The 20370-nt window shown below is 40.1% G+C and overlaps 1 protein-coding gene across 1 annotated transcript in view; it reads left to right on the forward strand.

The window, feature by feature from the left end:
- Nucleotides 1–19913, forward strand: part of FH (fumarate hydratase) — a 33693-nt gene extending 13780 nt beyond the window's left edge. Inside the window, exons 5-10 of the mRNA XM_046679545.1 lie at nucleotides 1666–1848; nucleotides 10963–11128; nucleotides 12253–12456; nucleotides 14461–14588; nucleotides 16473–16626; nucleotides 19725–19913. Coding sequence (XP_046535501.1) covers nucleotides 1666–1848; nucleotides 10963–11128; nucleotides 12253–12456; nucleotides 14461–14588; nucleotides 16473–16626; nucleotides 19725–19867 — 978 coding nt within the window. The 3' untranslated portion in view covers nucleotides 19868–19913. The remainder of the gene's footprint in view (nucleotides 1–1665; nucleotides 1849–10962; nucleotides 11129–12252; nucleotides 12457–14460; nucleotides 14589–16472; nucleotides 16627–19724) is intronic.
- The last annotated feature ends 457 nt before the right edge of the window (nucleotides 19914–20370 follow it).

Consider the following 20370-nt stretch of genomic DNA (forward strand, 5'->3'; position numbering starts at 1 on the left):
AGGTATCCTCTTTCTCCTTAAACTCTGGCCCACGCATTTCAGCACCCTCGGTGGATCTTGCCTGCAGCCCTTACTGCCGTGGGGTTTAGTGGTGGTTTTCTCTTCCCCTCCTCCCTGTACAGTCATTAACTGACATTTTTCTGTAAAGAAGATGTCCTCTTCTCTCTCCCCCCATATTTATTTATTTGTTCAGTCGTTGTGCGTATCAGTATGGATTCGTGGACATTTTTTCTTAGGGTTATAATCCAGTACTTTTCTTATTTATATCGTTGCTCAACTTCTTCTGGCTTCGGGAGTCCTCTCTGTTGGCTCCTGGGTCCTTTGGACATCCTTTTTTTTTTAAAGTGCCTACTTACTTTCTTGCACTGTGAGATGCTCCAGGATCCTCATCTTCTTTTTTTCCTGCCCTAGCCCTCGTAAGCACCCATTTTTCCCAGGAGCTTTTAGAGGACCTTCCATTTTATTGGAAAATAATATTTAGAAACCAAGATCTGGATACTAGGTATAATCTAATATATCTTAATTATTAAGGGGGAGGGTTTTTTCACTGTATGAAGGATTTTCATTGTATAAAGGATTTTTCAAATTCAGTGCTTGCCTTTAAATACGAATTTATCTTTTCTACATGCTAAGTCTGAAATCTGCGTCAGAGTAGTCCAGTGTGTATGGTCAGGTGGACAGATGAGGTGGTATTATAGGTGGAGCAAGGTTGGCTGTATGCTGATAGTCATTTGAATTTAGGTGATAGGTACCATGAGTGTTCTTATACCATTCATCCTACTTTTGTAAGTAGTTTGATATTTTCCATAATAAAAAGTTACAAAAAAATGAATCTGTCTTTTTGAATAGCATCGTAATTTAGAAGTATAGGGGTATAGCTGAGGAAAGAGCACAGTTAGATGACCTGGTCAGGTCCCACTTCTGCCAGTCCTAAATTTTTTTGGCAAGTCACATAATGTCTTTGACGGCTTGCCTTTCCTACTTTTAAAGTGGTTTACCTGCCTCACACAATTTTCCTCAAGTATAATAAATGAAAAAAATGTTTGATTTTTTTTTTAAAGATTGTCACCTGAGCTAACAAGTGTTTGCCAATCTTCTTTTTTCCCCTTCTTCTCCCCAAAGCCCCCCAGTACATAGTTGTGTATTCTAGTTGCGAGTGCCTCTGGTGGTGCTCTGTGGGACGTCGCCTCAGCATGACCCAATGAGCGGTGCCATGTCTGCGCCCAGGATCTGAACCAGCAAAACCCTGGGCCACCAAAGCAGAACATGCGAACTTAACCACTTGGCCACAGGGCCGGCCCCTGAAGAAATGTCTCTGAGAGGCTGTATGCACTGTATAACTATAAGATACTTTATTACTGCTGTTCTTATACGCACTTGTTAACTGGACTTCTTTGTATCTTGCCGTCATTTATTAGCAGGCAGATATAATAGTAATTAATATATAGTACCTTCATGGTAGGTAATACAGTCCTAAATACATTCCATAAAGGAAATGAGGTTGCTTCTCATTTGATCCTAAGTGACTTGTGACTTACCACATGTAAAAGTAATTGAATACTAAATACCCTGAGTTTAGTGAGCTTTTTTAATTGAGGCGTTCAAGTTTGTTTTTTGTTGCCTCTGATTTAATGTCTTACCTTTCTTTTGAAAATTTTCCAACAGAGCTCAAATGACACTTTCCCCACAGCAATGCACATTGCTGCTGCAATAGAAGTTCATGAAGTGCTGCTCCCGGGACTGCAGAAGCTACACGATGCCCTCGATGCCAAGTCCAAAGAGTTTGCCCAGATCATCAAAATTGGGCGCACTCACACACAGGATGCTGTTCCGCTGACGCTTGGGCAGGTATAGCAGTGTGGTTGGATTTGATTCAGTTTAGGGCTTGGTATACATGGCTAACATAGTTCCCTCCAGATCACACTGGTTTGAAAGGCCAAGTGTATGACAATTTAGTTCAGTGACGGACATTGTTCTGCATTAACAGGTAGATAGTTTTGATTGACGGCCGCTTAGGGGAGGAGCAGAATGTACTGGTTATGAGCCAGACTCCAAGTCAGTCTGCTTGGGTTCAAATCTGAGCTTTGCTGTGAATAAGCTATTGAACCTTAGGAAAATTGTTTAGTCTTTCCATGCTTCAGTTTCCTGAGCTGTAAAATGTGGAAAGTAATGTCTCTTTCATAGGATAGATTCATGTGGAGTGATTCACGTCGAGTGCTTAGAACTGTTCCTGACACACACTAAGTACACTTGGTGTTCCCTGTCATTGTCTTCAGCAGTGATAATGTGTTAGTTTCTTCCATCTCGCTCTGAATTAATAGGCTCTTTAAAAGTTAAAGTCATTAAACGCAGCATATCTTACTCTTTAAAATTGTTTTAGTCATGTGTGAAAAAGGTGTTATTCTCTTCTCCAAAATAGCAGAAAGCATTTTTATGTTTTTTTTATCAGTACCTTAAAGACCGTCTAATGACATGCAAAGGAAATGTAAGGCAATACAAGGAGCGGGTTTTGTTTTAGTAAACTCTTTGGTTTGGAAGGTAGGACATCTACAAATTATAGATCAAGAGATGGTTATATATGCAGGTCAAATGATGGTGATCAGATAATGGTTTTGTAGAAATTGAGGTGAGGGTGAGAGTTTGGCTGCTGCTTTCTTGGGAGGAGTCCATTTGTAGTTTTGTTCAGATGATAGCAGACATTGGCAAAAGCTTGATCATTTAGCTTAATTTTATCATGGAAGGGATGAGGAAAACTCGATTAGTTGGAATACAGATGAGATGACTAAATTGAGCTCACTAAATTAAGTTGCCTCAAAAGTCTGTGTCTTATTTTTATTAGTACCATGTGTAATTGCTAAGAAGATACAGCATATATCTTTGAAACTTTTGAGTATCCCCCTGGTTTCTAATTTTTTCCTTTTTTGTGTGTGTCGCATGTTGGAAAACCACTGTGCTGAAGTCCATTTGGGCCATGACTCAGCCTCCTGTGTAAAATCATCATTTTACCTATTATGACAGAAAGTTATATTTTTCTGTTTGACTTGGTCTTCTCAGAAGCATTTATACTTGCTTTTCTTGGAATTGTCTTCTGAGTTTGTGCAGTCTTTTTACCCCAATAAAAATATACTTCTTAAGTAATCCAGCCTGGTATATATATGAGTGGTATTAGATCAGATGGTTCGGATCTACTTGAAAGGAGTTATAACTTCTAATATGTTTTCTTTAGAGCAGTATGAAATCCTAATACTAATCAAAAGTATTCATGGTTTTTCAGTGTGTTTAGGCAGGGAAAAAAGATAGGTTTAGTATAACCATTTTTCCTGGCTTGCCCAGTCAAGTTCCAATTTATGCCTTTTGTCTAGTAATCCTTTTTTTAATTTAATTTTTATTGAGTTAATGATAGGTTACAATCTTGTGAAATTTCAGTTGTACATTGTTTGTCAGTCGTGTTGCAGGTGCACCCCTTCACCCTTTCTGCCCACCCCCCACCTCACCTTTCCCCCAGTAGCCACTAATTTGTTCTCTTTGTCTGCAGTTTTAAATTCCTCATCGGAGTGGAGTTATACAGATTGTCCTTCTCTATCTGGCTTATTTCACTTAACATAATTCCCTCAAGGTCCATCCATGTTGTTGCAAATCGGATGATTTTGTTCTTTGTTATGGCTGAGTAGTATTCCTTTGTGTATATATACCACATCTTCTTTATCCAGTCATCAGTTGATGGGCACTTAGGTTGCTTCCACATATTGTAAATAATGCTGCAGTGAACATTGGGGTGCATGGGACTTTTGGAATTGCTGATTTCAGGTTCTTTGGATAGATACCCAGTAGTGGCATGGCTGGATCATATGGTAGTTCTATTTTTAATTTTTTTGAGGAATCTCCATACTGTTTTCCATAGTGGCTGCACCAGTTTGCATTCCCACCAGCAGTGTATGAGGGTTCCTTTTTCTCCACAACCTCTCCAACATTTGTTACTATTTCTTTTGGTTATTTTTATCATTCTAATGGGTGTATGGTGATATCTTAGTGTAGTTTTGATTTGCATTTCCCTGATGCACAGCAATGATGAACATCTTTTCATGTGCCTGTGGGCCACCCAAATATCTTCTTTGGACAAATGTCTGTTCATGTCTCCTGCCCATTTTTTTTTTAATTTTTTTTATTGAGTTATTGATAGGTTACAATCTTGTGAAATTTCAGTTGTACATTAATGTTTGTCAGTCATGTTGTAGGTGCACCACTTCACCCTTTGTGCCCACCCCCCACCCCACCTTTCCCCTGGTATCCACTAAACTGTTCTTAGTCCATAATTTTAAATTCCTCATATGAGTGGAGTCATACACAGATTATCTTTCTCTCGCTGGCTTATTTCACTTAACATAATTCTCTCAAGGTCCATCCATGTTATTGCAAATGGAATGATTTTGTTCTCTTTTGCAGCTGAGTAGTATTCCATTGTATATATGTACCACATCTTCTTTATCCATTCGTCTGTTGCTGGACACTTAGGTTGCTTCCACGTCTTGGCTATTGTAAACAGTGCTGCAATAAACATTGGGGTGCATAGGACTTTTGGGATTGCTGACTTCAAGCTCTTTGGATAAATACCCAGTAGTGGGATGGCTGGATCGTGTGGTAGTTCTATTTTTAATTTTTTGAGGAATCTCCATACTGTTTTCCATAGTGGCTGCACCAGTTTGCATTCCCACCAGAAGTGTATGAGGGTTCCTTTTTCTCCACAACCTCTCCAACATTTGTTGCTATTAGTTTTAGATATTTTTGTCATTCTAACGGGTGTAAGGTGATATCTTAGTGTAGTTTTGATTTGCATTTCCCTGATGATCAGCGATGATGAGCATCTTTTCATGTGCCTATTGGCCATCAGTATATCTTCTTTGGAGAAATGTCTGTTCATGTCTCCAGCCCATTTTTTAATCGGGTTGTTTGACTTTTTGTTTGAGTTGTATGAGTTCTTTATATATTGTGGATATTAAGCTTTTGTCAGATGTATGACTTGCAAATATTTTTTCCCAGTTAGTGGGTTGTTTTTTTGTTTGAATCCTGTTTTCATTTGCCTTGAAGAAGCTCTTTAGTCTGATGAGGTCCCATTTGTTTATTCTTTCTATTGTTTCCCTTGTCCAAGAAGACATGGTGTCTGAAAAGATCCTTTTAATACTGATGTCAGAGTGTACTGCCTTCGTTTTTTTCTAGAAGCCTTATGGTTTCAGGTCTCAGCTTTAGGTCTTTGATCCAGTTTGAGTTTATTTTGGTGAATGGTGAAAAAGAATGGTCAATTTTCATTCTTTTACTTGTGGCTTTCCAGTTTTCCCAGCACCATTTGTTGAAGAGACTTTCTTTTCTCCATTGTATGCCCTCAGCTCCTTTGTCAAAGATTAGCTGTCCATAGATGTGTGGTTTTATTTCTGGGCTTTCAATTCTGTTCCATTGATCTGTGCACGTGTTTCTGTACCAGTACCATGCTGTTTTGATTACTGTAGCTTTGTAGTATGTTTTGAAGTCAGGGATTCTGATGCCTCCAGCTTTGTTCTTTTTTCTCAGGATTGCTTTAGCAATTTGGGGTCTTTTGTTGCCCCATATGAATTTTAGGATTCTTTGTTCTATTTCTGTAAAGAATGTCATTGGGATTCTGATTGGGATTGCGTTGAATCTGTAGATTGCTTTAGGTAGTATGGACATTTTAACTATGTTTATTCTTCCAATCCATGTACATGGAATGTCTTTCCATCTCTTTATGTTGTCATCTATTTCTTTCAGAAAAGTCTTGTAGTTTTCGTTGTATAAGTCTTTCACTTCCTTGGTGAAATTCACCCCGAGATATTTTATTCTTTTTGTAGCGATTGTGAATGGTATTGTGTTCTTCAGTTCTTTTTCTGTTAGTTCATTATTAGAGTATAGAAATGCTACTGATTTGTGTAAATTGATTTTATACCCTGCAACTTTGCTGTAGTTGTTGATTACTTCTAAAAGTTTTCCAATGGATTCTTTGGAGTTTTCTATATATAAGATCATGTTGTCTGCAAACAGTGAGAGTTTCACTTCTTCCCTCCCTATGTGATTCCTTTCATTCCTTTCTCTTGCCTAATTTCTTGGCCCAAACCTCCAGTACTGTGTTAAATAAGAGTGGTGATAGAGGGCATCCTTGTCTCGTTCCTCTTTTCAGGGGGATGTCACTCAGTTTTTGCCCGTTGAGTATGATGTTGGCTATGGGTTTGTCGTATATGGCCTTCATTATGTTGAGGTAGTTCCCTTCTATCCCCATTTTGTTCAGAGTTTTTATCATAAATGGCTGTTGGATCTTGTCAAATAGTTGTCTGCAACTATTGAGATGATCATGTTGTTTTTATTCCTCAATTTGTTGATGTGGTGTATCACGTTGCTTGATTCGCGGATGTTGAACCATCCCTGTGTCCCTGATATGAATCCCACCTGATCATGATGTATGATCCTTTTGATGAATTGCTGGATTCGGGTTGCCAAAATTTTGTTGAGAGTTTTTGCATCTATGTTCATCAGTGATATTGGCCTGTAATTCTCCTTTTTTGTGCTATCTTTGTCAGGCTTTGGTATCAGCATGATGTTGGCCTTGTAGAATGTGTTAGGAAGTGTTCCATCCTCCCTAATTTTTTGGAATAGCTTGAAAAGGATAGCTATTAAATCCTCTCTGAAAGTTTGGTAGAATTCCCCAGGAAAGCCATCTGGTCCTGGGGTTTTATTCTTTGGGATGCTTTTGATTGCTGTTTCAATCTCTTTCCTTGTGATTGGTCTGTTCAAATTGTCTGCTTCTTCTTGACTAAGCTTTGGGAGATTGTAGGAATCCAAGAATTTATCCATTTCCTCTAGGATATCCATTTTGTTGGCATATAGTTTTTCATAGTATTCTTTCATAATCCATTGTATTTTTGTGGAGTCTGTTATTTCTCCTCTTTCATTTCTGATTCTGTTAATTTGAGCTTTCTCTCTTTTTTTCTTTGGCTAGGGGTTTATCAATTTTATCTATCTTCTCAAAGAATCAGCTCTTTGTTTCATTGATCCTTTCCACTGCCTTTTTTGTTTCAATGGCATTTATTTCTGCTGATTTTTATTATTTCTTTCCTTCTGCTGACTTTGGGCTTTGTTTGTTCTTTCTCTAATTCAGTTAGGTGTAGTTTAAGATTGCTGATTTGGGATTTTTTTTGTTTGTTAAGATGTGCCTGTATTGTGATGAATTTTCCTCTTAATACAGCTTTTGCTGTATCCCGTATGAGTTGGTATGGCATGTTTTCATTTTCATTTGTATCCAGGTATTTTTTGATTTCTTCTTTTATTTCTTCAATGATCCATTGCTTGTTCAATAGCATATTGTTTAGTCTCCACATCCTTGTGCCTTTCTCAGCTTTTTTCTTGTAATTAATTTCTAGCTTCATAGCATTATGATTGGAGAAGATGCTTGTTATTTTTTCAATTTTTTTAAATTTGTAGAGGCTTGCCTGGTTTCCCAACATATGGTCTATCCTTGAGAATGTTCCATGCACGCTTGAGAAGAATGTGTATTCTGCTGTTTTTGGATGGAGTGTTCTATATATGTCTATTGAGTCCAACTGTTTTAGCTTTTCGTTTAGCTCCACTGTTTCCGTGTTGATTTTCTGTCTGGATGATCTGTCCATTGATGTGAGTAGGGTATTGAGGTTCCTTACTATTATTGTGTTATTTTTGATATCTTCTTTTAGGTTTGTTAGTAGTTGCTTTATGAACTTTGGTGCTCCTGTGTCTGGTGCATAGATATTTATAAGCGTTATGTCTTCTTGATGAAGTGTCCCTTTGATTACTATATATTGGCCCTCTGTGTCTCTCTTCACCTGCCTTATCTTGAAATCTCTTTTCCCTGATATAAGTATTGTGACACCTGCTTTCTTTTGTTTGCTTTTAGCTTGGAGTATTGTCTTCCACCCCTTCCCTCTGAGCCTCTGTTTGTCCTTGGAGGTGAGGTGTGTTTCCTGGAGGCAACAAATTGTTGGATCTTATTCTTTAATCCATTTTGCCTGTCTGTGTCTTTTTTTTTTTTAAAGATTTTATTTTATTTTTTTTCATTTCTCTCCCCAAAGCCCTCCAGTACATAGTTGTAAATTCTACGTTGTTGGTCCTTCTAGTTGTGGCATGTGGGATGCTGCCTCAGCGTGGCTTGACGAGCAGTACCATGTCCGCACCCAGGATTCGAACCAACGAAACACTGGGCCGCCTGCAGCGGAGCGCATGAACTCAACCACTTAGCCACGGGGCCAGCCCCGCCTCTCTGTGTCTTTTTATTGGAGAGTTCAGTCTCTTTACATTGAGGGTGATTATTGATGCATGAGGACTTAATATGCCATCATTCTGTTGCTCATTTTCTGATTTTCCTGTGTTTCCCGTCCTGTGTGTTTTAGCCTACCCATTGACTCCTGAATTTTCTTACACTGGGTTTCTTAGCTTTTTCCTTATTTATGTTTTGTGTCTCTGTTCTGTTTTTTAGTTTAATGGCTACCGTGCAGTTCAGAATCTCATGCATAACCTAGTCCATTTTCTGGTGGTCTCTTACTTCCTTAGCCTAAACTGATTCAGTCCCTTTCCTCCTCCCCTCCTAAATTATTATTTTCATCTGTTATTCCAACCTGTGTTGTGAGTTTGTGGTGAGAGTGATAAGATTGTCTTTGCTTTGGTGATTTCCTTCCCTTTATCCTAATGCTATAGTTGAATATTTGCTATCCTATTCTGATTCTATCTATTTGTCCCCTTACTCTGTGTTTTGTGACCCCTTTCTGCCTTTTTTTCTTTTTTCAGGTATGAGGACCTTCTTGAGGATTTCTTGTAGCGGGAGTCTCGTGGCTAAAAAGTCCCTTAGCCTTTGTTTGTCTGGAAAAGATTTAATTTCTCCCTCATATCTGAAGGATATTTTTTCTGGATAAAGTATTCTTGGCATAAGATTTTTATCCTTTAAAGTTTTGAATATGTCATTCCAATCTCTCCTAGCGTGTAAGTTTTCTGTAGAGAAATCTGCTGAAAGTCTGATAGGGGTTCCGTTGTAGGTTATTTTCTTCTGCCTTGCTGCCCTGAGTATTCTTTCTTTGTCATTCATTTTTGCTATTTTTACTGCTATATGCCTTGCAGTAGGTCTTTTTATGTTGACAAATCTAGGAGATCTGAAAGCTTCCTCCACACACACTTCTTCCTCAATCCCTAGATTTGGGAAGTTGTCTGCTATTATGTTCTTGAGCACACTTTCTGCTCCATTTTCCTTTTCCACGCCCTCAGGAACACCGATGTTTCCTAAATTGCATTTTCTCATTGAGTCGTCTATTTCTCTGAGGTTTTCTTCCGTTTTTTTAATTCTTAGTTCTCTTTCTTCCTCTGTCTGGAGCCATTCAACCTCCCTATCTTCGATTATGCGAATTTGCTCCTCTTGCTGTCTACACGGGCATTCAGGGAGTCCGTGCTCTGTTTTATCTGATCCACTGTATTTTTCATCTCTGGTATTTCTGATTGATTCTTCTTTACAGTTTCAGTCTCTTTTGTGAAGTAACTCCAGAACTCGTTGACTTGTTTCTCTATATTTCCCTTTACCTCATTGAGTTTTTTGATGATGGCTATTCTGAATTCCTTGTCACTTAGTTTACCTATTTCCAAGTCCTCAGGACGTAATTCTGTGTTTTTATTGTTTTCCTTTTGGTCTGGAGCTTTTATAAATTGCTGGATGGTAGAGGAGAAGTTTTTGCGCATAATGCTATTATTCAATTGCAGTTACAGCCTGTCGCCACTAGATGGGGGTCGAGAGCAGCACATTCTCAGCCGTCTGCCTTAAGCCCAATGGCGGTGTGCAGTGTGGGTTGGGGGAGGAGGGGCACTTTCTATCATGCCCCAACCTGGATTCGGATCAGCTCTCGCTCTCTGGTTTCCTGGGGCCCTGGCTTGATGGGGTCCCCACATGTGAAAGCTTTCCCCCATTAGAGAGTTTCCACTGCATGGGCAGTGGGAGTCATAGATGATACCCTGGACTGTGGCCCCTACCCCACTGCTTCCTTCACCCACAGCAGCGATCCCAGTCTCTAGGGGAGGGAGTGAAGTTCTCTCTTACCCAGTTCCAGCTCCTCTGAGGGCGGCTCCAGCCTCTCTGCCCTCCGTCATTTGGCTGCTGTGGGTCTCTGATGATTTCTGTGCTATTGGGATTTTTTTGGTTGGAATGCAGTTGCTCCTTTTGGTTGTAATTTGGAGGGGAGAGAGTGCCAGGGGAGCTCACTCCGCCATGTTGCTGACATCACTCCTGTCTATTAATTCTTAGTAGGGCCCTTGCTATGTTCAAAACATATATTCTGTGGTTACCTTATTTAAAGTTCATCGTATGTTGGGAAGCAGCGTGATGTTAATAACAGAATTAAAATGTGTCTTGAAGCTGTGGTCTTCTACGCTGCTAGCTTCTGGTGCTGTTCAGTGACTCATTTAACTTCCTGAGTCCTTGTAAAATGTCCTCATGTTCCCTGTCAGGTTTTTAAACTGAAATTGTATGGAGAATATTTCTGTGTTTGTGTTTTTCTTGGGAAGATTCAGTTATTTTTCTTTCTCAAAGTTGTCTGGGATACACCAGAAAATAAGAAATCACTTGCAATTAAACCAATAATTTAATCTAGTAAAGTTGTTCTTTTTTAAAGTGTGTTTCCTGTGTTGTTTTTCTTTGCTTTCCATTAAAAGACTAGATAGTAAACAGGCTGCATGTTATCATCAATGGCCTTGTCCCATCTTATAAGTTTATAAATCCTCATTCTTCCCTTTGCTCATTCTACTTTGCTTATCGTATGAGTTAGAATAGTATAAATAACACTTGAATAGCTTATAATTTAGTACCTGAAACATATTTTTAAAAACTTCTGTCAACGCATTTAGTAAGCCAACGGGAAATTATATATTCTCATCTTGATTTCCTTCTCTTTTCAGGAATTTAGTGGTTATGTTCAACAAGTGAAGTATGCAATGACGAGAATACAAGCTGCCATGCCGAGAATCTACGAGCTAGCAGCTGGAGGCACTGCTGTCGGTACTGGTTTGAATACTAGAATTGGCTTTGCAGAAAAGGTTGCTGCCAAAGTGGCTGCACTCACAGGTCAGTGATAATGTGAACTATTACTCATTTTCGTTATACTAGTCCATATAGTTTCTAGGTATTTCTGCTTCGAATTCTTGTGAATTTAAAGTTAAAAGTAATATTTTCCCATCAAACATGTTTTGCTTCTATTTCAGAAGTTGTAATGTTTATCCTTGTGTTTTTTAAAAGTTTTCCATCTGTGAGTTCATGTAGCCTGCGTTTGAAATCACCAAATGCTAGCTTTGTTTATTATCTGGTACTATTCAGTTGTTTTCTCTTTTTCTCTCTGATGCTCCTTTTCAAAGCAGGCAGAATCAACTGATGGTTGGGAAATTCATTTGAGTGATAAATATGTTACAGATACTGACAGACTTAATTTCTTCTTTTACTGTGGCATGCTGAGATATTTCTTTGAGTTAGTGACCTTTTTGAATCCTGTCTTTCCTTTAGTAGAATACATGCTCTCGATCATGATAACTATTATCAGAGACAAGTTATCTTCAGAAAACTCTTATTAAGGTGCAGATATTAGCAAAGGATGATTGGAGAGATAATTATACAGTGCTCCTTATTGCTTACTAGCAGCGATTTGTTTTTTGATCAAATTTTAATTGAGAAGAACTGTATTATGGGATTTAGAATATGTGGATCTTTAAAATTTTGAACATGGGAGAGGTTGGCTGAGAATGTCCGACTCATTTTGGCTCTTACACTCTCAGGGAATCTTGTGGGCCCCCGGCCAGAGGAGAGAGTGGAACAGCCTAAGATGAGGGAAAAGTTGCGCTGGGAAAGGAGTGTGGGGTAAAGCGGAGTGATTTACCTGGTCTTCATCTTCACTCGGGAGCCGTCTGGTGTCATACACGTGTGTTTGCAGGCAGCTACTGTTTTTTTCTTTCAACATATTTATGGTACTTAGTTTTGCATCCTTTATATGTGCTAGTATCACCAGATTCTTTGTGCTCCTTGAGGACTTCTTAAAGAAATGTAGACAAAGCTTGAGTCCTACACATTTTTTCTGAAGTAAAATTTTTATTTTGTTCTGTTTTTGCTTTTCATATACTGGAACTTTCTGTTTAACTCGTTGATACTAGGAAAACATGTACTTTTACCTATTAACTCCTGTAAGTTATCTTTTTTCCCAGGCTTGCCCTTTGTCACAGCTCCGAATAAATTTGAAGCTCTGGCTGCTCATGATGCTTTGGTTGAACTCAGTGGAGCCATGAACACTACCGCTTGCAGTCTGATGAAGATAGCAAATGATATTCGATTTCTGGGTTCTGGTCCTCGTTCCGGTCTGGGAGAACTGATCTTGCCTGAAAATGAACCAGGAAGCAGTATTATGCCAGGTAATCACACAGCTGGTCAATGTGAGAACAGGAGGCTGACTAGAACCCAGGCATTCTCACCGATGGAGCATGTCTCCTTTTGTTTAACGTGCTCCAGAGATGATGGGGACAGGTGCAGCACATGGATTCCAGAATGTCTTTGTGGGCCCCTTTTCATTAGAACTTCTAGGAATATCACCCACCAATATAGGATAAAAGAATTTTAGTTAGCAGCATGTGTTTTAATTTCCACATTAGGAAACGTAGAATAGTTCTGCCTTTCACAATCAAAGGCAAAAAGAGTTCTAGAACAGGCCGTTAAAATGATTGCATAAAATGCAGCGGTTAAGCGCGCACATTTTGCTTTGGTGGCCTGGGGTTTGCTGGTTCAGATCCCGGGTGCGGACATGGCACCGCCTGGCAAGCCATCCTGTGGCAGGCATCCCACATATAAAGTAGAGGAAGATGGGCACGGATGTTAGCTCAGGGCCAGTCTTCTTCAGAAAAAAAGAGGAAGATTAGCAGCTGTTAGCTCAGGGCTAATGTTCCTCAGGATGGGGAAACAGATCAGTATGGCCGGGGCCAGCCTGATGGTATAGTGGTAAAGTTCGTGCTCTGCCTTTGGCAGCCCCGGATTTGCCAGTTCAGATCCTGGGCATGGCCCTAGCATTGCTCATCAAGCCATGCTGTGGCAGGTGTCATCAAGCCATGCTGTGGCAGGTGTCCTACATATAAAATAGAAGAGGAAGATGGGCACAGATGTTAGCTCAGGGCCAATCTTCCACAGCAAAAAGAGGAGGATTGGCAGCAGATGTTAGCTCAGGGCTAATCTTCCTCAAAAAAAAAAACGAGTTATACCAAACGCCTCTTATTTCATTTTTTGCTTTGAGTTTTGGCCTGTGAGATGGGGGAAATGACACGGACATTTGATGTCTGGATCCTAGCAAGTCATTTACAGATTCACACGATGTTCACTGAATCCAGTGGAGAAGTGTGAGCAGTGCTGTCAGATGAATGTGGCTGGGTGAACAGTGCCATTCAAGGAGTGAGTAAGGAGGTGACTTCAGACGGGAGCCTATCTTGGTCCAAGCTGAAGGGCTCTGTCCCTTCACCATGTTACTGCTGACTGAGGCTAAGGGCAGAGAATGCATGCTGATCATACTGGTGGATGACGAAGCTGAGAAGACAGAATCGAGATTCATGAAGCCCTCTCTAGGTTGGACTGAAACTAACGAGGTGACTTCCAATGGTGAAAGAGAAAGATCTGACTGTAGATGCTTTTAAATCCGCGTGTGTGTAGAATAAGAAGAGATCTGATTTTAAAGTACTTCATGTTGAAAAATGACGTGATTTTAGTTGATTGCAAATTCAGAGTGATTGCCTGGAGAAGAGAAATGCAGCGTCACAGATAAGGAAATAATCTTCTCAGTGTGTTGCCTTGTGCTGTCAGAGAAGCTGGGATGTTTGGTTCCAACTTGAGCTTGTCGGAGGAGTGTTCCCAGGGTGGTGGGTTCTGGAGACTCATGATGAACAGAATTCCAGCTTCGTGTCAGCCCCCCTGAGAAGCCTTGCAGGCGTCAGTGGGTGCCTCTTCTGAGTGCTCCCATGGCCACCTGCACGGCTCTGTGTTGACTGCTTGTCCGTTGTGATTGAGCAGCTCTCCCCAGCTTCCAGGTTCTGCGAGGGCAGGGTCTGCATCTTCCTCACTCAACGTTGTATATTCAGTGCCTGGCTCCATAGGTATTTCTAGAATTAATGAAAGCCATGAAGGTGGAGAGCACTGTGTTTAATGTGTAGCTGTACTCATTAGCCGTTGGATGATTCAGTTTGTGGCTCCTCGTCCCGCTTCCCTTGGTTGGCTGGTTTCGTTAATCAGCACTGGTGGCTCGGCCTTGCTTTATTATGTCTTACTTTACTTAATGGGGTTAGCTTTCCATCCTTTCTTGATTATTTGGCGTAAAACCTAATCTTACCTGATCCTTGAAGCGTTTGATGTAGGATCTTTCCCTGTTGGTTTTCTTGAAGGCAAGGTGAACCCTACCCAGTGTGAAGCCATGACCATGGTTGCAGCCCAGGTCATGGGGAACCACGTCGCTGTTACCGTTGGAGGCAGCAATGGACATTTTGAGTTGAATGTTTTCAAGCCAATGATGGTAAGCTTTAAGTTTGATTTTTAATTGTTTTTGACTGAAGGCTAATTGTCTTGGTTTTTGTCTTTCATAGAGGTTTCTAGAGATTCCACATTGGGTACTTGAGTGACACATAAGTAGCAAGTGGAGGTCAAGCATATATTAATGTTAGAGGATTATCTTGGATATTTAATTAGGTGACTTTTAGCTGAAGTAATTTGGTAGTTTCCTTTCTTTTATTAGGAAGAAAAATTCTGGAAGTAGAGCCTGGGTTCCTTCCTTGTCCCTCGCCGCTGAGGATGCCAGTGGCTAGAAATAAGTTCAAGTCTCCTCAGTTTAAAACAATAAGCCCTCCCTCAACCCCGTCCCCTCGTGCTGCTGCCACCTTCTTCCCTCCAGCGGCAGACTTCGCGCAAGAATAGCCCACACACGCTTTCCCTCGCGCAGCAGTCTCTCTTCCGCTCACGCTTGAGTCGCTCTCGCAGTGCTTGTGACCTCCTCTGTCCAGCAGACCTGCCGTGGCTCTACCAACATCAGACCTGACGCTGCTCCAGAGATGCTCTCCGTCCTTGGTTTCCTCCGCACTTTCTCTGCAGTTCTCGTCTCTCCCCATCTCAGGGTTTTCATTGGTTTCACCTCATCTGCATACCTGGAAAACGTTATTGTGTCCTCTAAAACTGTTCTTGTTCCTTCACCTTTGTGAAGATGGACCAGGATGGCGTCATCTTTCATCCAGGGTCCCCAGCTTCAGAAAATGGAGCTGACAGCATTTGGAGTCCTTGATTTGTGTGAAGTGTTGTATCTGAAATATGCTGGAGGCTTACTTCCAGTTTGTATCTGGTATAAAGTCTGATTTTAATTTGATAAGAACACTCAAATGACAGATGTTAAGTGTGTTCATTCAGTGTATTCGTCAAATATTTATTGAGCACTAGTCTGTATCAGACACTGTACTGAGTGCTGATGATAGAACAATAAACAGGACAGACTTTTTGCCCTCCTGGAATGTACATTGTAGTGGAAAACAGAAGACAGACCAAAGCAGAGCTCAGACCCGTAAGACACTTTCAGGTCAGATTCCAGACAGAGAACACCAGCTGCCTGGCAAATAACAGTGCATAACAAATGTCTTCGTGATCTTTTTTTTAAAAAACAAAAATCTGTTTTTTGTCTTTAATACAAAATACATCAAGATAATCACTTTGCCTTATAATAAAGTCATTAGCATCAAATTAAACCTTGAAGTTCTGTCCCTTCTACTAGAGTCCATTGTTGGGAGTATAGTTTTCAGACCCTGGAGTTTTAGACCAAAAGAGATTAGGTTGTGGATATATCTTTATACATAGTGGAAATGTTACCAAAAGGAAAAAAAATGTTGGAGTAAACTAGTTGATTTCACACTGGTTTTAAATATTGTTATTTTAAAGTGACCGTGGCTAAAACGGTGGTGATCGTTAAGAGCTGGGAGCTCGGCCTTCGCTGATGGCCTTGCACACACGGAGCTTTCTGACCTCTGCGTCTTTGCTTCCCTTCCTCTGCACGGAGGATTCCTTTTCCATCTCCGGCTGTTGAAGTCCTCTCCAGCAAATGGAACTTCACCAGTTCACCCACCTGGAGTTAATTTCTCTGTCTCTGTGCTCTCTAACATTTCGTACCTGTGTTTTATAACACCACAGGCCGTATTGTGTTTTAGTTATTTATATTTATGGCTTTTCACCTCTTAGATTTCTGTGTCCTCAGATGTTCATAATTTCTTTTCATGCTTGTTTTCTTGGGTATGGTGCCTTACAAGTTGTGGGAATACTGTGTGTTTATCAAGTTATATGTTCATTGATGAACAGCAAATAATATAAGTTATCGAACACAAAAAAATGTTAGGCTTAATAATTCTCTTTGTCTCTGCCATAGATTAAAAATGTGTTACACTCAGCCAGGCTGCTGGGGGATGCGGCAGTTTCCTTCACAGAAAACTGCGTGGTGGGAATCCAGGCCAACACGGAGAGGATCAGCAAGCTCATGAGCGAATCCCTGATGTTGGTGACAGCTCTTAATCCTCATATAGGTAAGGGTTTTTAGGAATAATAGTTATTTTGAATACAAAATAAAACTGAAAAACATTTGAGGCTACTGGGTCAGTGTTTGTGAACAACAGATTCCTTTTGGACACTGTTTCAGTAAAACCTGTTTAAAATATTTGAAATTGTGTTAAAAGAGTATATATGTATAACTTTTATGGTGTCATAGTTCTTTCAAAAGATTGATTATGTTTCATTTTATAAGAAATGTGGTAAATTCAGAAGTAGTAGTTCAAATTTATTTTAATTTTAATGGAATCCAGATGCTTCGTATTTTGGGAGATACTTGGGAAAGGTCCTCCAGTTGGTAATGTCACTAGGGGGCACTGGGTGGTTAGCAATGGGAATGAATTCATTTTCTACCTTATCCAGATGCTCTGCTGCACTTTGTTTCTGTTGTTTCATTCAATTCAGAAATGGAAAGTTACCAATTAAAACAAAGGAAAAAGTGTTAAATATTCATTGCTTGTAGAGAAAGGGGGGCAATGCAAATATTTTATCTAAAACCATGGCTTTTGTATTGCAAGCCTTTTCTAGAATTGTAAATATTTCATTATGTAAATTCAAACGTATCGACTTGGATTGTAGACGGGCCCTAGTGGCCATTAAGTACACTGTTTGGAGGCGTTCGCTGCATTGTGTTATGCTGGTCAGCAGCCTTTTCCCACCGTCTCCTTACTGCTCAGTCGAGGCTGTGAACATGCTCTTCGATTTTCTACGCTAGAACAAGGCATGGTGCAGCCATTTGGCGTGATTCGGTGACTGCTTTAAAACGTTCTTGCTTCTGTAATCCTGAACTTTCAAGCAGATTTTATGTTCTTGGCTTCACATCTGCTTCAATTTCAGTTTCATGAAGTTGAAGCTCATTTGACCCCTTCAGGTGGCTCTGAGCCCAGTGTGACACCTGCTCTTTGGTGTAGTATTGAGATTGGTCATGGTATTTTGATCCTTTTAAAATTATTGTATGTCAGCATTCAGCTGGAGGAACCCAAAACCTCGTGTGACGGATGTTTCATCACATCTGTACTTCAGAACTTGTTGCCAAAACATTTAGATTAGAGGTGCTCCTGAAACTGAGGGATTGATAAGTCTTATCAATTGAACGTGAGGTAAAGGCCCTGCAGGGACAAGCGGGCACATGGCACCTTACATTGACGGCAGGAGCCTCGCAACGCCACAGCCGGGGCCCTGTTTGTGCTCGTGTGTAACCGGCTGATTGGTCATTGGAGAAGAGAACTGAAGGTGATCAGCATAATGCTCAGACTTCCCTGTCATCATTAACAAAAAATGACGGAATATCTAATATTGACCCCAAAGGTTTAATGTGAGAATTCTTTCTCAAAGTTACTCTGATCGGTAAGTGCCCTTTTCAGCATGTTTGGAATTCACAAATTCAGTTAAGTAATGAAAGTGACTATGCCCGTAATTTGTTTCGTGGGTGGTTGATAACTGCATTCTGACACATGGTGTCTTGCTTGGTTGATGATCACAGTGCCTCAGCTGGCTTCTTCCCTCTCATCATAGTCTTCTGATCTTAGGGTGTTTTTTTCTTCCTCCTTCATTGGTTTCATTTTCACTTTTTCTGTTCTTTCTTTTGCCTTCTGACATATATTTTTTTTGATTGCTGAAGTATAGTTGACATGCAATATTTTATTAGTTTCAAGTGTACAACATAGTGATTCAGTATTTACATACGTTACAGAGTGATCCCCCTGGTAAGACTGGTAGCCATCTGTCATCATACAAAGTTATTACAATATTGTTGACTGTATTCCCTATGTTGTACGTTACATCCCCACGACTCACTGACCTGAGGACTGGACGTTTGTACCTCTTAATCCCCTTCACCTATCTCACCCTTCCCCACAACCCCCTCCGCTCTGGCAACCCCCCATTTGTTCTCTGTATGGGTGAGTCTGTTTCTGTTTTGTTTTGTTTATTCACTAGATTTCACTAGATTTCATACAATATTATTCTTTGTATGTCTGAGTTTTTTCACTTAGCATAATGCCCTCTAGATCCATCCATGTTGTCACAAATGGCAAGCTTTCATTCTTTTTTATGGCTGAGTAATATTCCTTGTTTATGTTTATACACCACATCTTCTTTATCCATTCATCTATTGATGGACTCTTAGGTTGCAACATCACTAATCATCAGGAAATGCAAATCAAAACCACAATGAGACATCACCTTACACCTGTTAGAATGGCTGTCATCAAAAAGACAAGAAATAAGAAGTGTTGGCGCAGATGTGGAGAAAAGAATGCACTGTTGTGGGAGTGTAAATTGGTGTAGCCACTGTGGAAAACAGTATGGAGTTTCCTTGAGGAATGAAAAATAGAACTAGCCGTATGATCCAGTGATTCCACTCTGACTTTTTTTTAAATTACATTAAATCAAGACAACTTGCAGAACTTCCCTGCCCCTTTATTAATTCTAAAAGCAGGTAACTCCAAAGTAAATGGTACAGCTGTGATCTGGTGGACAAGGATGTCTTTATGCTAAAACTTCCCCGCCTGTATCCTTGTGTGTCTGGGAAGAGCAGGGTGTGCAGTGCTGAACAGGGAGGAGCTGTCAGCAGCGGCTCTGGAGGCAGCTCCCCCCAGCGCCCTGCCGCCCCCCTCTCGGGAGAAGGCTGCCGTCCTCCTTGGTCCTTGGCACGCAGTGCCGGTTTTCCGTAGTGCTGCAGCGTTGAGCTTCTTAGTGCTTTGTTAGAAAGAGAATTGGTTCTGGTTAAACATGTTGTCTGAAACAACACTTATTTATATTACTCAGATGTATATTTTTATGTCTTGCTGCTGTAGTGTTTTCGTTTTATTTCCCCTGTGAAAATATCTGAGTGAGTAGGCAATTTCTGTTTGGAAATGAATCTTTTGTAGAAAGTGAGGTATGTTTAAGTCTTTATTACTTAAGAAAAGTAAAGGATTTATTCTATATAAGAAATGACAACTATCAAGATAATCACTGTTAAATATTTTTAAGATTAAAAAATGTTACTTAAGAGTATCAATATCAATACCTTTTGCTTTAGAAAACCAAATTTCACTCCTAACTCCTAATTGCCTCTTGATTTTTTCTTCAGGGTATGACAAGGCAGCAAAGATTGCTAAGACGGCACACAAGAATGGGTCAACCTTAAAGGCAACTGCCGTGGAGCTTGGCTATCTCACGGCGGAGCAGTTTGATGAGTGGGTAAAGCCCAAGGACATGCTGGGTCCACAGTGATGTCAGTGAATTTGTAATAAAAATAATGTATGAGATAAAAAATGAACCAGACTCCTTACAGTTCTTAAACAATCATGGATTAGTTCGAAAGGGAACTACTGTTGAACTTGACTGTCTCCAGCAGAGCAGTTTTGTCCGTGTATAAAACCCAGGACGCGCTAGATGCCCAGGGACTTTAAAAAGTGTACAATGAAATAATTAAATTGTATAGAATCAAAAAGAAAATGGACTCATTTTCTTTTATGCTAATTGACTTGTATTACACTTGACTCTCTGGTTTTTGTGTACATCATTTCATATGTTTTATAAAAGAGCCAGATCAATTTTTCAAGAGTTTTTAATTTTTTTGGTAGGTAGTGTTTTAAAAAATTTCCCTGTAGTAAAAAAGTATTTATCTCATTCCCAAATCATGTCATCAGATATGTTTTACTTTCCTAAAGTAAGCTGAGCAAGCACTTGCCCTTCTGAGTGGGGATGTCAGTGTGTGCGTGTGTGCACGCATG

This window comes from Equus quagga, chromosome 12 (assembly GCF_021613505.1).
Source record: "Equus quagga isolate Etosha38 chromosome 12, UCLA_HA_Equagga_1.0, whole genome shotgun sequence".
Lineage (NCBI taxonomy): Eukaryota > Metazoa > Chordata > Mammalia > Perissodactyla > Equidae > Equus > Equus quagga.